Genomic DNA, 13,804 nt, shown 5'->3' on the forward strand with positions numbered 1-13,804 from the left:
CATGTGATTGTTCTATTAGTCTGAATCTCTATGGTCCCATAAATAATATATGTGAGGCAGTGTGGCATAATGGAAAAAAACACTGTCCTTGAAATCAGAAACCCTGGTTTCAATTCCCAACTCTACCATTCATTAGATGCATAACTTTGGCCAATCAACTGAACGCTGTTTCTTTATGTGTAAAATGAAATACCTTAAGATCAAGTGGATCCTGGAGGTGTTGTATGGTGCCTTGTAGATGACTAGATATTTGGGACACGGTTACTAGACATTGCCAGATGGCGTTCTTGACTCCTCAATTCAGCTGCCTAAGACCTGGAGGACTTGGAGCCTAGTCCAGGGTCTCTAGGTTTGAAACTTTCAACCCAACTCAACGGTCCCTGGGTCTATATGGTAAGGAAGGAAAAGACGAAACAGGGCTTTTTCCCCTGCAACATTAACACAGAAGGTTGGGAGTCGCAGCCTGAGAAGACCTCATAGGGTTCTTGGCAGGAAAGAGCACCAAACGAGCAGATGAGGAACAGGAGTTTGTGGTGAGGGACAGAATTATGGTAGCCACATAAGTCCTAGATGCAGCACGTCACTCTCATCTTTGCTTTCTTTTTCACCTTATGGTGGGGGGTTTCAGCCTCGGCACTACTGACATCTCGGACAAGACATTCTTTGTTGTGAGGGGCTGTCCTGTGTACTACTGTAGGATGTTTATTTAGCAGCATCCTTGGCCTCTACCCATTACATGCCAGTAGCAACACCATCCCCCATCACCTGTGACAACCAAAAATGTCTCCAGATACGGGCAAATGTCTCCTGGGGGTAAGACTGCCCCTGATTGAGAGTGATTACCCTCACTAGCTTAGGGTAATATGACTGATTGGTTCTTGAAGGGTCACAAACATCAACAGTGAAACCACATTACACAGAGAAGTGTCAGAAGATGAAAGTATACCATTCCGTGCAAAGAGGTTATAAGAACTCTCTTTTCTAAAGCCAGTAATTTTTAAAATGTTTTCTTAATCATGACCATAGAAATTGAAGACTAAAATTCTTGAAGACTAAAACGTCTTGACTAAAATGACTTGCAGACCGGGTAAACACACAGGGCACGCTGCAGCCACCAGCTCCAGACCTCTCTACCTTCACTCTCTCCCCAGAACACCTGAGAGGGCGGACTTCACATTCAAGACACAAACTCTTAAAAGTAAGGACAGATACTTGTTAACAAATATTTAGAAAACAGAGACTGAGCAAATGACAGAATTTTCTGCCGTTTAATTTTGGTTGAAAAGTGAGGAGTGATTTCCAATTCAAATATTTTAAGGCGGTAACCAAAAGGGAAAAAATATAGACACAGGGGCCTGAAGGACTTACACAGCTCTGGTCACACCCAGTACCAGGGACACTGGGCATCACACTGCTTTGAGGAAAAGAAAATGAAGCTGATTCCAGACTCACTCATCATTACAAAACTATCACTATTCATCACAAAGCATTAGAAAAGGAAATGGCACTTTACAGGATGATTTCTTTTAAAGCAACCCTGTGATATTATACGGGAATCAAGCCTGCTAAATTGCCAAAATAAAGGTCAGGAAGTTGCTTCTTAGTTAAAAGAAGGCTAAAAATAAGTGAGGGACCCAACTTTAAATGCCAGGGAATCCTCTTGAACTCTGCAAGCTTCCTTGTGGCTCAGGATGAGTGAAAGATTCAGAACTCACATTGTAAAGCATACCACCCATCCACAAACAGCAATGGATCAGATAATGAGAACTGACACCATATACTGTCAAGTTCTCTATACCCATAAAGCTGGCTCAGAGCTGTTATCAAATGGCATCAGTTTAAAAAATAAGATTAACCTATATTTTCTATCAAGAACTATCCTTCAACATCCTAACACCAGGAAATAAGTTTTATTCATCTGCTTGTCTTTTTATTTTACCACAGAGCTCACATATCTTTTAAATAGATTACTTAAAATTGATCCAAAACGTCAGAAGTCTTAAGGTATGGTTTGTATAAAAATATGCACTATCTCTGAAAAGTTTCCTGAATGATGGAGAGGGCTATGTTAGGGAAAGCTAAAAAGCCACCCAAAATTAAGGCACAGAAACTGAAAATAAATCAGAAATAATTCCTCAAAATTCTGACCTTTGGACACTGATCCATGAAGAAACAATTCCCATCTCATAAGTACGTTTACATGAATCCCATTTAGCTTTTAAAGGGATTCATGAAAACCGAAAATATAAAATTTAAACCAGACAGAAATGGAAAAATTAACTCTCACCAATACACACAGAAGATAAGGATTGGAATGGAAATGAGATTTATGAAATTTATGAAGTCCTGAAAAGCCTGTTACAAATGTTTGCCATGAATTTTCTAGGGCTCCTTATAAGAAATAAAATGCCAGGCAGAGGGGAAAAGGTTGAAGCAACACACAACAGAACATCACCCTAGAGAAGGCAGAGCACACAACTAAAAGAGCCTAGATATCGTGAAGAATTCAGAGCAAGTGCTGGTTCCCAACCTGTGGTGGCTGTGTGCTGGTGAAGCGATATTCTCCTTGTTTGTCTCGATTGAACACAACTTTCCAAAGGACCATGTCAAGGAAGAAGTTCTGAGAGATATGCCAGTGAGTTAAGAATTAAAAATGACTAAGTCATTCTTTATTAGCGTGCACATTTAAAAAGGCTCACACAATGCTGCTTCATTAGCAAAAAACATGATTTGGTTTTCACATCGAGAATCTTAGTTAATATTGCAAAAGGATAAAGAAAAACAACAGGACTTTTGTAACAAATATAAATCATAAAATTTTAGATAAAATGAGACTTCTAAATTTTCCACAAAACATGGCTTTTACGTGAATCCTTGGGTCTTTCCCATATTAAAATAATGCTTATAATCTGAAGTCTTTTTCTTAACAATGAGTTATTTCCATTAAATTAATATATGTCAATTCTACATCTATGTAAGTACAACTATAAATCAATATGATTTCATCAGAGTCCCACACAAATAATTCTTTTGACAGTGAGCAAGAATAATAAAGAGGAATTATAAAAGGATTCCCTAAAAATTCCATGTTTTAAAAACATTTTATCTTAAATAACATTTGAGTGAAAAGACTGACTAACTTATATTATAGAAAAAGAAAAACTTTTAAAATACAGTATCTTGGATATGCTTTCTAGTGTCCACAAAATAGCAAAAATACATTGCACGGGGCAACTTAAAAAGATCAGTACCATAATGTCCATGCTGCCCACTCTATGGCCCAAATTTAAATGCCAAGTCATCTTTTAAAAAGATAACAAATCAAGCTTAATTTCTAAGTCTACAACTATGATCACTAAAGTATACACATTTTCCCACAAATTACCTAACTTTAATTCAAAAGCCTACCCTACGAAACCCTTAACTTAAAAATAACAACTGTTTATCTCCTTCTTCCAATTCATATATTGCTACTGTAGGATTGAATTACAACAGTTCTGAGAACAGACAAAATTTTATTAATAAGCAGCAAATGAGAACTTACTAGCTGCTTTAGAGAAGCCGACCTAAAGACAATCCTACTAGGAGAATAACTATATAATATACAACGGGCCAAAGAGCACTTAGGACTTCTAGAGGAAACTTAAAAGTAAACACCAAGGAGGAAGTTCCAGTAATCAATGCTGAGATAAGCTAATAATGGTCATTGTTTTATACTTTCAATAAGCTCTCTTATTATTACTATTTACTATATTTCACAGAGAAAGCCCCCCCATTCCTTAAACAGGAGATTTTACTGTACATCACAGGACCGGTGTGGAACCTGCCCACTCTGATTTCATGGCCACTGGTTTACCAGTTTATGTGTCACCTGAAAACCAATCTTCTCTCCTTTCTATCAATCATTACTTTTTGCTACTTCACTGCTTATTTTCTCCTCTCTATATGAGTGCGGCTAAGTCATAAGATTAATATGACTACTATCAGCTCATCACAAAAGTCAGAAGAAAAGGCTAATGAATTTAACTAAAATGAAACAAACTCTTTGGGGGCTTCCATAATTTACCTGTCCTCTTCCCCCGTAACCACGAAATCACCAAGAATCCTAAAGCAGCAAGGAAGGAAGCCATTTGATTATCTGATGTGCTTACCTCCACAATGATAGATACAAGGGCATTGACAAGAACAATGATGAGAAGAGTTACACGCCACTGATACGGTATACACACTATCTGTAAGACAAAAATTTTTAACGTAAAATTGTAGTATGAAGTTGATACTATAGCATTGTATCATAATTTCCAAATTTACTGAATCCCTATTAGGTACCAAGCACCTTCGCATACATTATCTACTCAATCCTAAACAATGCCACAATATAGATATTATATCTACTTTTCAGATGATAAAACTCAAAGTATAAGTAACTCAGGGTTAAAAAAATACGTTAAGGTGGCTGAGCCTTGAGTCAAATCCTACTCACTCAGATGCAGAAGCCCACACTCTACCAGATCATGAATTTCCACTAAGTCCCTATTTTTAAAATAAAACCCTGTCTTTAAACAATGAGGCAGATACCAATCTAATAATGAAGTATTATTTAAAACTACAGTTATAAAGACAAATTCACAAAAGAACTGTACAGATCAATTTAAGAAATACAATCTAAGTTTTCACTTTAAAATCTATGATTGACTTCCAAGGCCTAAAAAATAAAAGATTAAAAAAAATCCCATTCATGCATTCAAGCTTTTAGTTAGCAAATATTTGCCTACGAGACCGTGCCAGGTGCTGAGGACTGACACGATCTAATGTTTTAGAAAAACGCCTACAACTCCAGCAAGAAGGATCTGAAGGGTGGAGACTGCTATGGTGATCCATGTGGAGACAATGGCAGTCTGAACTAAAGTGGTGGGCGGCATAAGAAAAACATGCATTTGGTCTGTGTCCCTGGCTCCTGACACAGAGCTCTTAAAACCCCTGTAATTTCCTGAGTGATGGGGGTGATAGGAGTGTCTTACACAGAGCTTCTAAATCCTCTGGAATTTCCTGGGTATCAGGAGTGGACTTCGTTCTAATGAGGCTACTTGTGGTGGGCCCCTGGATAGCTTCATGATGGGGGCTGGTCACCAAAACGACTAAGCCATGATTAGAAATGTGGAACTTTCAGCCCCATTCCTCCATCCTCCAGAGAGGGCAGAGGGCTAGAGACTGAACAAACAACGGATCATGCCTATGTGATGAGTCCTCTATTAAAAAACCCCTAACCTACAGGGTTTGGAGAACTTCTAGGTTGATCCATGTGCTGGGAGGGTGATGCATCCCAACTCCACAGGGAGAGAAGCGCCTGCACTTGGAACCCTTTCAGACCTCGGCCTGCGTACCTCTTCATCTGGCTAGTCACCTGTACTTTTACTATATTCTTCATAATAAACCTGTAAATATAAGCAAATGTTTCCCTGAGTTCTTTGAGCCATTAAAGCAAATCATCAAACCTGAGAAGAGGATGTGGGAACCCTGATTTATAGCTGGTTCATCAGAAGTACAGGTGACAACCTGGGACTTGGAACTAGTGTCTGAAGTGCAGGCATAGTCTTATGGGACTGAGCTCTGAACCTGTAGGGTCTGCACTAAGTCCACGTAGTTAGTGTCAGAACTGAATTCTAAGCTACCGAGTTGGTGTCAAGAGAGTTGGAGAATTGGCTGGTGTGGGAGAAACCCCTACACATTTGGTGTCAGAAGTGTTGTGAGTAGAGGTAACAACAGCTTCCTTTCAGGTGGCAAATGGGAATGGAGTAAAAAGAGAAACAGAGACTCAGAAGGAAACTTGAGAATCTAGCAAAAGACTGGCTATGCAAAGGAAGGAAAAGACAAAGACACACATGCACACTTCTGACTTGGATAAACAGCGGTACCAAGAAAGAGACGAAGCAGGATTTAGAGAACATAATGAGCTTAGTTTTAACAACTGGTGAGTGAGGGAACTGATGAGTGAACCATGTAGATAACAGTCAGTGTGTCAGTGGATACTCTTGTCTAAAGCTCAGCTGGGAGAGCTAGGCTAAGGATGTAAAGGTGGGAGTCTTCAACACACAGATGGCAACCACAGGTGAAGCCATAACTATAGATAAGATCACCCAAACGTATAGAATAATACGAGGGATCATTACAGAAATGTGAGGAACACTAACATTTAAGGAACACTCAGAAGGTTTGGAACTACAATGGAGAATGAGAATGAGGAGTCACAGAAGGAGGAAAAAATCAGAGGAGAGTAAAGCATCACAAAATTCCAGGGGGAATGTCTCAAGAATGATGGCATGGCTGACTTGTCAAAGACTGCTGAGGAGTCAAGAAAGATTGACGAAAAGAAAAAAATGAAGGGGACAAGTCCAGTGGACTTAAAATTATTATTAAGTGTCTTGGCAAGGGCAGTTTCAGTAGACGGCAGGGACAGAAGCCAGACTAGCGATGGGTATATGGGAGATGAGTTGAATGTGGCACTCTTTCAAGAAATAATTTAGCTGTGAAGCAGGAGACATGTGCGGCAGGAGAGAAATATAAACATTTTGTTTTGTTTTCTTCTTTTGCTTAAAGTGCTTATCCAAATCCCTCAACAAGGCACGTGAGGAAACAGATGCACTCACACACTGCTGGTGAGACCATACATTGTCAACGTCTCCAAAGTTCAATAACACAGCATTTATAAAAATTAAAATCCTAGATACTCTGACCAAGCAATTCTACTTCTGCACATTTAACCTCTATATATACATTTATCCTTAATGAAGTGTGCAAGGATTTGCAATACGGCATTGTTTATAATAGCAAAACACTGGAAACAACCTAAATATCCAAGGCGGGTAATCAAATTATGGGAAAGTCCACAACATGGGATACTCATTCCATAAAGCTCATATAACTTTGATGCACAAACCTGTCAATAACATACAAGAAAGGAAAATTAAGTCTCATCTCACTCATGCAATCAGAAGCAAAAATCCTAAACAAAATCATAGGAAACCAAATTCAGAAGTTGTAAAAAACAATGCATCATGACCAAACTGGGTTTATTCTAGGAATGCAGTGATAGTTCAGTGCTGGAATTATCAGTCAACTGTAAATCACCATTCTCCAGGAAGAAAAACTTGTGTGATCATTTCAATTGGTAAAGAAAAAGCATTAGATAAAAGTAAACATCTATTTATGTTAACAACATTATAGAAGGAAGCTTCCTCAATCTGATAAAAGAGTATATAGCAGAACCCTACAGCCCACAACATATTCAGTGGTGAAATATTAGGAGTACTCGCTTTAGACTCGGGAACAAGACAAACACATCACTGTCATTAATATGGTTAACAGACATGAAAAATATACAGAAGGCATAAGGACTGAAACGTCAGAAACAAAATATTTGTTATTTATAAATGATGACTGTCTAAAACAGAAAATCCTAGAAAATCTAAAAACTTAAGAATAAAGTTTGACAAGAATGCTGGATACTAGATGAATATCCAAAATAATCGCACTGTTTACACTAACATTCAAGAGTCAAAAAATCTAATTTTAAAGATACTTATCAGAGGAACAAAAACTATAATACTCCAGGAATAAATCTAACAAAAACTTGTATAAAAACCTTCAGAGAGAAAACTGTCAGACTTTACTAAAAGGCACTCAGGAAGATCTAAAGAAAGATAGAGACGTTGTTCATGGAAAGCGAGACTAAATCAGTTCTCCTGAATTTATTTATAAATCTAGTGTAACTCTAATAAAAATTCCAAGAGAGCTTTTCCTGATACGTGACAAGTTAAACTTAAAATCTATATGGAAGAGGAAAAGCTCGTGAATAATCAAAAAGATCATGATGGGGGCCAGCCTGGTGGCATAGTGGCTAACTTCGCATGCTCTGTTTTGGCAGCCTGGGGTTTGCAGGTTCAGATCCCAGGCACGGACCTACACTCTGCTCATCAAGCCACGCTATGGCAGCATCCCACATACAAAGTGGAAGAAGAGTGGCATAGGTATTAGCTTGGTGACAATCTTCCTCAAGCAAAAAGAGGAAGATTGGCAACAGACGTTAGCTCAGGGCCAATCTTCTTCACCAAAAAAAAAAAAAAAAAAAAGACTGTGATGAACAATGTGAGATGGGGACAGGGGTCCTGCCCAACAGTACATCGAAACTTCTTATAAAGTCATAGTAATTTGGACAATGTGATACTGGCACAGAGAAAGAAAGAGAACTAAAGAAGAAAATACAGAATCTCTCTTTGGCTGATAGTTATATATATGGAAAACTGATAGAGGACAGAAGCATCACTGAAGGATCAGTGGGAAAAGATGAGACTATTCAATAAATAATGCTGAGACAAATGGGTATTCAAGAAATAAAATAAAGAAATTTGATCCCCATCTCAAAGGCTATCCATAAAATTAATTCCAAATGGATTAAAGACTAGCTATGAGAATGGAATATCTTTAAACCATGAGATAGACAAGTCTGCCAAACCAAGATATAAAAAGCACAGAACATAAAACAATTGTTAAGCTTGACTACCGTAAAATTATAAATTGTTTTTAAAAAACATATTCTAAATAAAGCAAAAGGATAAGCCACAAACTGGAAGAAGATATATGTCACATATATAGCCAAAATATTAGGAACTGCTAAAAATAAGTAAGAAAAAGACAACATCCTAACAGAAAAAATAGGCAGAAGGCATGAATAGGCAACCCACAGGGGAAATAAAAGTGGCCAATAAACACATGAAAATGCCAGTCCTAGGGCTGGCCCCGTGGCCGAGTGGTTCAGTTCACACACTCTGCTTCAGCAGCCCAGGGATTCACCAGTTCCCATCCTGGGCACGGACATGGCACCACTCATCAGGCCATGTTGAGGCAGCATCCCACATAGCACAACCAGAAGGACCTACAACTAGAATATACAACTATATACTGGGGGGCTTTGGGGAAGATAAACAAAAGAATTGGCAACATATGTTAGCTCAGGTGCCACTCTTTAAAAGAAAAAGAAAATGCTCTATCCCATTAGCAATGTAAAATTAACATAATTAGCATATTAAAGCCATCAAAATATAACATTTTACATCCGTTAGACACTTCACATCCATGCCATTGTTGGCAATGAGGTGGAACAACAGATCTCATATGCTGATAGAAGTGTAAATTGGTACAAGCACTGTGGAAAACAAATGGGCACGTCTTAGAAAGCTGAAGAGGACATGCTCAGAATTACACTAGAACACACCAGAGGAACCCTTTACCCCTGGTGATGTACCAAGTAACAGAAGGAGTATTCTACCCCAGATAGTGTTTACAATTCCAAGCACATGGTGATATTTAACAGCAGATGCACTTGTAGTGGGCTTTATTGCTGTTTTTAAATTCTCTACAGCAAGGCACCGCCCCTTCATTGCTTATACCTGGGATGTACCATACCACCCCCGTCCCTACTCTTTGGTATGTCATTACTCACTCCCATACACTAAGAGACATGGACAAGAATGTTCACAGCAGCACTGTTAATACAGGAAACGACTATAACCAACCCAACTATTTACCAACGGAGAACGGAGAGATGAGTTATAGTATATTCCTATAGTGGAGTACTATATAGCAGTGAAACATGGATGTCAACATGGATGATGTTGGGGAAAAGCAAGTCACAGAAAAATGGATAGCATGATAGTATCAAGTTCAAAAGCAAGCAAAATTATTTTTTATGACTTCACACATATATGGTAAGCGTATGATGCAAAGCAAGGCAATTGGGTAAAAAATTAGAATAGTGGTTCCCTCGGGGTGCTTGGAGAAAAGTACACAACAGCTCCTTGCTAGTGTTGCTAATGCTACCTTTTTTAAGTTGGATGATGGACTCATGGGTGTTATTTTACCTCTTTTATGCTTAACAACTTAAATGTTTGTGCATATTCTTTTACATAAAACAAGTAAAATTCATAGAGTTTTTAATGAAAAGAAGAATTAAGAATTCAATGGACAGTGAAGAAGATGCAGCAGGTGCAGATGGAGTAGGTCAATAAAGGACAGATCAGATCATGGGATCCAAGTTTCTTATTTTTAAAGACGAAGGGGCATTTAATTTGTTTGCAGACAAAAGGAAATAGAACTAGTAGCAAAGACTGAAGAAACAGGAAAGAAAAGTAAAATAACAGGTAGAGTCAATAAAAGCTTCTGTTTTTATTACATTCTTTATGATTTTTAGGGTACCTCTGGGTTAATATAAATGCATCTTAGAAAATCTGGAAAGAAGAGAGGCTGGAAAAAAGACACATAGGCAGTTTAGTCTCCTTCCCCTTTCACAAGAGCAGAGGAAGGGGCTTGGTCTTCAGCCCCAGCAAAAATGCAGAAGTCTGACTGGCTGTGTAAATTTCATGCAACACTAATGTGTCATTTTTCTATTACTGTCTTACTACTGCTACCCCAGACACTATCATTCCTCAGACAACCAGTAACAACTGATTTGCTGGAGCCTTACCTGAAGAACCTCGTCAATAAAGGCAACTGGATGCAACATGATGAATAATATGAAAACATACAAAATAATCATAGACACAACAAAAAAATCTGGAAAAGAAAGGAAAACAATTAAATTAGGAAGTTCCTTTAAATAAAAAGGCATACAATAACAACTGGTATTCCGTCAATCCTAAATTTGCTTTTGAATCTTCTATTTAGGTTAATGAAGTATACAAAGTACGTGCCTAGGGTGTGATATCATTCAGCGCAAAGGATTCATTTACGTGATGTGAAAATAATCAGCATTTATAAAAATAAGAGACAGACCTTTATGAAGATTTATTTGTATTTGTCCCAGATAGACGGTTACTTTATAAGATAATCAAGCCAATATATAATTCACAAATAGGAGACTAGACTATATACGGCAAAATGAGATTATCATTTAAAATATGTATGCAATGACAATTATCGTTGATTATAAAAATGCTGAACAACATTCTCAGTATTAGATATGTTATAATCCTAAATAAAGGCATTCTAAGTTGAATATAAGTATATTTCTGTTAAGTGAATCCTACTTTTTCATTGACTTGCTCTGTGAAAATATTTCCACAGAAAACTTAGCTAAGAAGCCCAGAAACTGAGTTGATTTACTACTTTAAATGTGGGCTAACCCTGTGGCTTGAAGTGGTAGCTAGAAATGGTAAATTCCACAGTACTTTGTTAACACTTTCCTAATTCAAAAATAAAACTCCTTGCTCATGGCCATTTTGTGACTGTGTGCATACACGCAGAAACTTGCACACGTACAAGCATGCTCCACACAACGAACCACAAGAGAGGCTCAGAAATCTCCCAATTACACTGATAGCGCCTACCTTGTTCCCCTTCTTTCTTTGGTCTGGATATTTATTTACAAGCTCCTATTTGAGGTCAGCTACAAATCAAACTTTACTGACACCACATATGACCAAAACTCTATCATGACGCTTTCAGATTGGGAAAGGGAGTCAGTATTCTATTTTATGGACTGTAAATGATGGATGGCTCTCAATACTATTTTTAAATGTGGGAGTCATTTGTAAATATAAACTTTGTTAATATGTCAGTTTGAAACTACAGGCCAGTATTTATTGTTCTATAGAAACAAATATTATGTTTTTTATATATGTATTGTTTTATATATATATTAATACATACATTTATTGTTCTAGTAGCACTGAGTTGAAAGTTACACTAACATTCAAGCCAAAAGTGAGAAAACTTGTTTACTATGAGCCACTGACCAACAGGATCAAAATTTTGGGGCCTATGTTAGATAAAACAGCAATTTTTTCTAGATTTTTCTTTTTAAAACATCCTACTAAATTGCAAACAGGAAACATAACATTCTATTCAACAAATGCAGCAACTAAGTAATACTTAAGTTATATATTCAAATAGTTATTATGGTCAGTTAAAAAAAGGTGGAAAATGCTAGTTAGAAGTTCATAAACAAAAAAAGACCAAAAAAATCAGAAAAAGGACAAAAAGAAATGGTCAGAATACAAATACCAAAGACAGACATGGAGACAGAAAAAGTTTTGTTTCAATAAAGTAATAGTCCATAATGAATGGAGAAATGAATTTGCCTTTTCAAATCCTATTGCATTTTTACAATTATAAGCAAAAATAGATTTGCAATCTAGTTCCTGACACACTGCCAGGAAAAAAACAGTTACTCGGGCTCAGAAACTTCTTACATCTACCTCAACAGTGCTTCTCAAATTTTCATCTGTCTTTCTCCTAGAGCCACCCCCTTTAAGGATCACACCTCTAAAACTCTGCCAAGATTTCCCTGTGAAGGAGAAAATAAACAATTGAATCTTTCCTTTGTTTAGCCAGGGGAGAAAAAGTGGCAATACTCAAAAGAATTTGACAGGGGAGGTGGAGGGCCGGCAGATTTATATAACCACCAAAGTGAAAAGATAATAAGGATTTCAACCAAGAATAGAAAAATCCGTTATTCATCCTAGACAGGTGTGAGTTTCTAGTAGACGATGCTCTCAGCTCCTGGGCTCTCCCGGCATTGTCAGCAACTCCTCAGTAACCCTACTCAAGTGCAGCTAACACCCTTCACCCTCAGCTATCGAAACAAATGCTGTGTTGGTGGTGCTTGGGGGCTAGGGGAGAACGTTCCTTCACTTAAAGATTTAGATTCTGTTTTAGATTCTGTCACAAAGCTTTGTGAATATGAACAAGTCATTCAGGGTCAAATTATTTTAACTATAAATTAGGGATATGAGGATCATGCAGAAAAGAGTAGATTTAAGCACTTAACATGCAAAGCAATATGTAAACTGAAGTTATTATTAAACATGTCTCAGCTTATGGCATCACAGATTTGTTGTTAATGATCTCAGATCCTTTTGACAGAACATGGCATCAAAATAAGGCACCATAGAGGATTTCGTTCATATTCCCCTTAGTTAAGTGACTCAAAAATAAAACCTACCATAAAGTAAATAAACCCACAGTACTCGTCTATGGCTCTGATATATTCCTCTCTCATTCCTTCCTTAAAATTACTAACTGGGATTTTCCAACACGTAACTACAAATTCCAAGTCTTTTTATTCCTAGCCCCCTTCCTCACTCAGTTACTTGTCTTTAAAAGGCCACCGTATCCTGCAGGGCCTCTAGGTATCTGCTCCAACCAATTCAGCCATGGCAGATGAACAGGGAAGAAACACAAAGGCCCGAAATGGAAGCATGCTGGCAGTTCAGTAATCATGCCTTCAGAGACTCAGAGCACTTGGATTTCACAAGCAGTAAATTGTAGGGATCAAGTAAGAAATTGTAGCAAAAACTGAAGCCAAAGGCCAGAAATCACATCTAGTTAAATGAGAGTGTAAGAATTAAGTCCATATCATCATGGCCCTTGAAACGACAGCATAGTCAAACAACAAAATATAACTGGGCTAAGCTAAAGTTGAAAATGGATAACCACTGACTGAAATTAGATTTTATTTAGAATCAAACTGAACCAGAAGAGAGCAAAAACCTCTGAAGACAATGCCTAAAATGCCTAACATTGAAATTACTTTTTAAAAATAATAATCTCAAGATAGATCTAATACATTACACTGTTTAGATATAGAGAACAGCAACTAGCAGGTCCTAACAAACAACAGTTAACCGTCTGTTCTGTAGGAGAAAACAAGAAGCTAATGTCAGCTCCACTGAAGCCTTAACCTTCCCCCATTCATTTCCATCTAGATTTACACTCGACACTGTATATTACTTCATACAGTTATACTTTA

The 13,804-nt window shown here is 37.5% G+C and overlaps 1 protein-coding gene across 6 annotated transcripts in view; it reads right to left on the reverse strand.

Annotated features, from left to right (window-relative positions):
* ATP13A3 (ATPase 13A3) overlaps nt 1–13,804 on the reverse strand; it is an 81,626-nt gene that overhangs the window by 7,277 nt on the left and 60,545 nt on the right. For 5 of the 6 annotated variants that reach the window (XM_014732823.3, XM_070242716.1, XM_070242713.1 and 2 more), the window contains 3 exons: nt 10,520–10,608; nt 4,152–4,232; nt 2,531–2,620 (listed from right to left, as the gene is read on the reverse strand). In XM_014732823.3, the coding sequence (XP_014588309.2) occupies nt 2,531–2,620; nt 4,152–4,232; nt 10,520–10,608 (260 nt within the window). The remainder of the gene's footprint in view (nt 1–2,530; nt 2,621–4,151; nt 4,233–10,519; nt 10,609–13,804) is intronic. The other variant, XM_070242714.1, reaches the window with a different exon arrangement.

The sequence above is a fragment of the Equus caballus genome, chromosome 19 (genome assembly GCF_041296265.1).
Source record: "Equus caballus isolate H_3958 breed thoroughbred chromosome 19, TB-T2T, whole genome shotgun sequence".
NCBI lineage: Eukaryota > Metazoa > Chordata > Mammalia > Perissodactyla > Equidae > Equus > Equus caballus.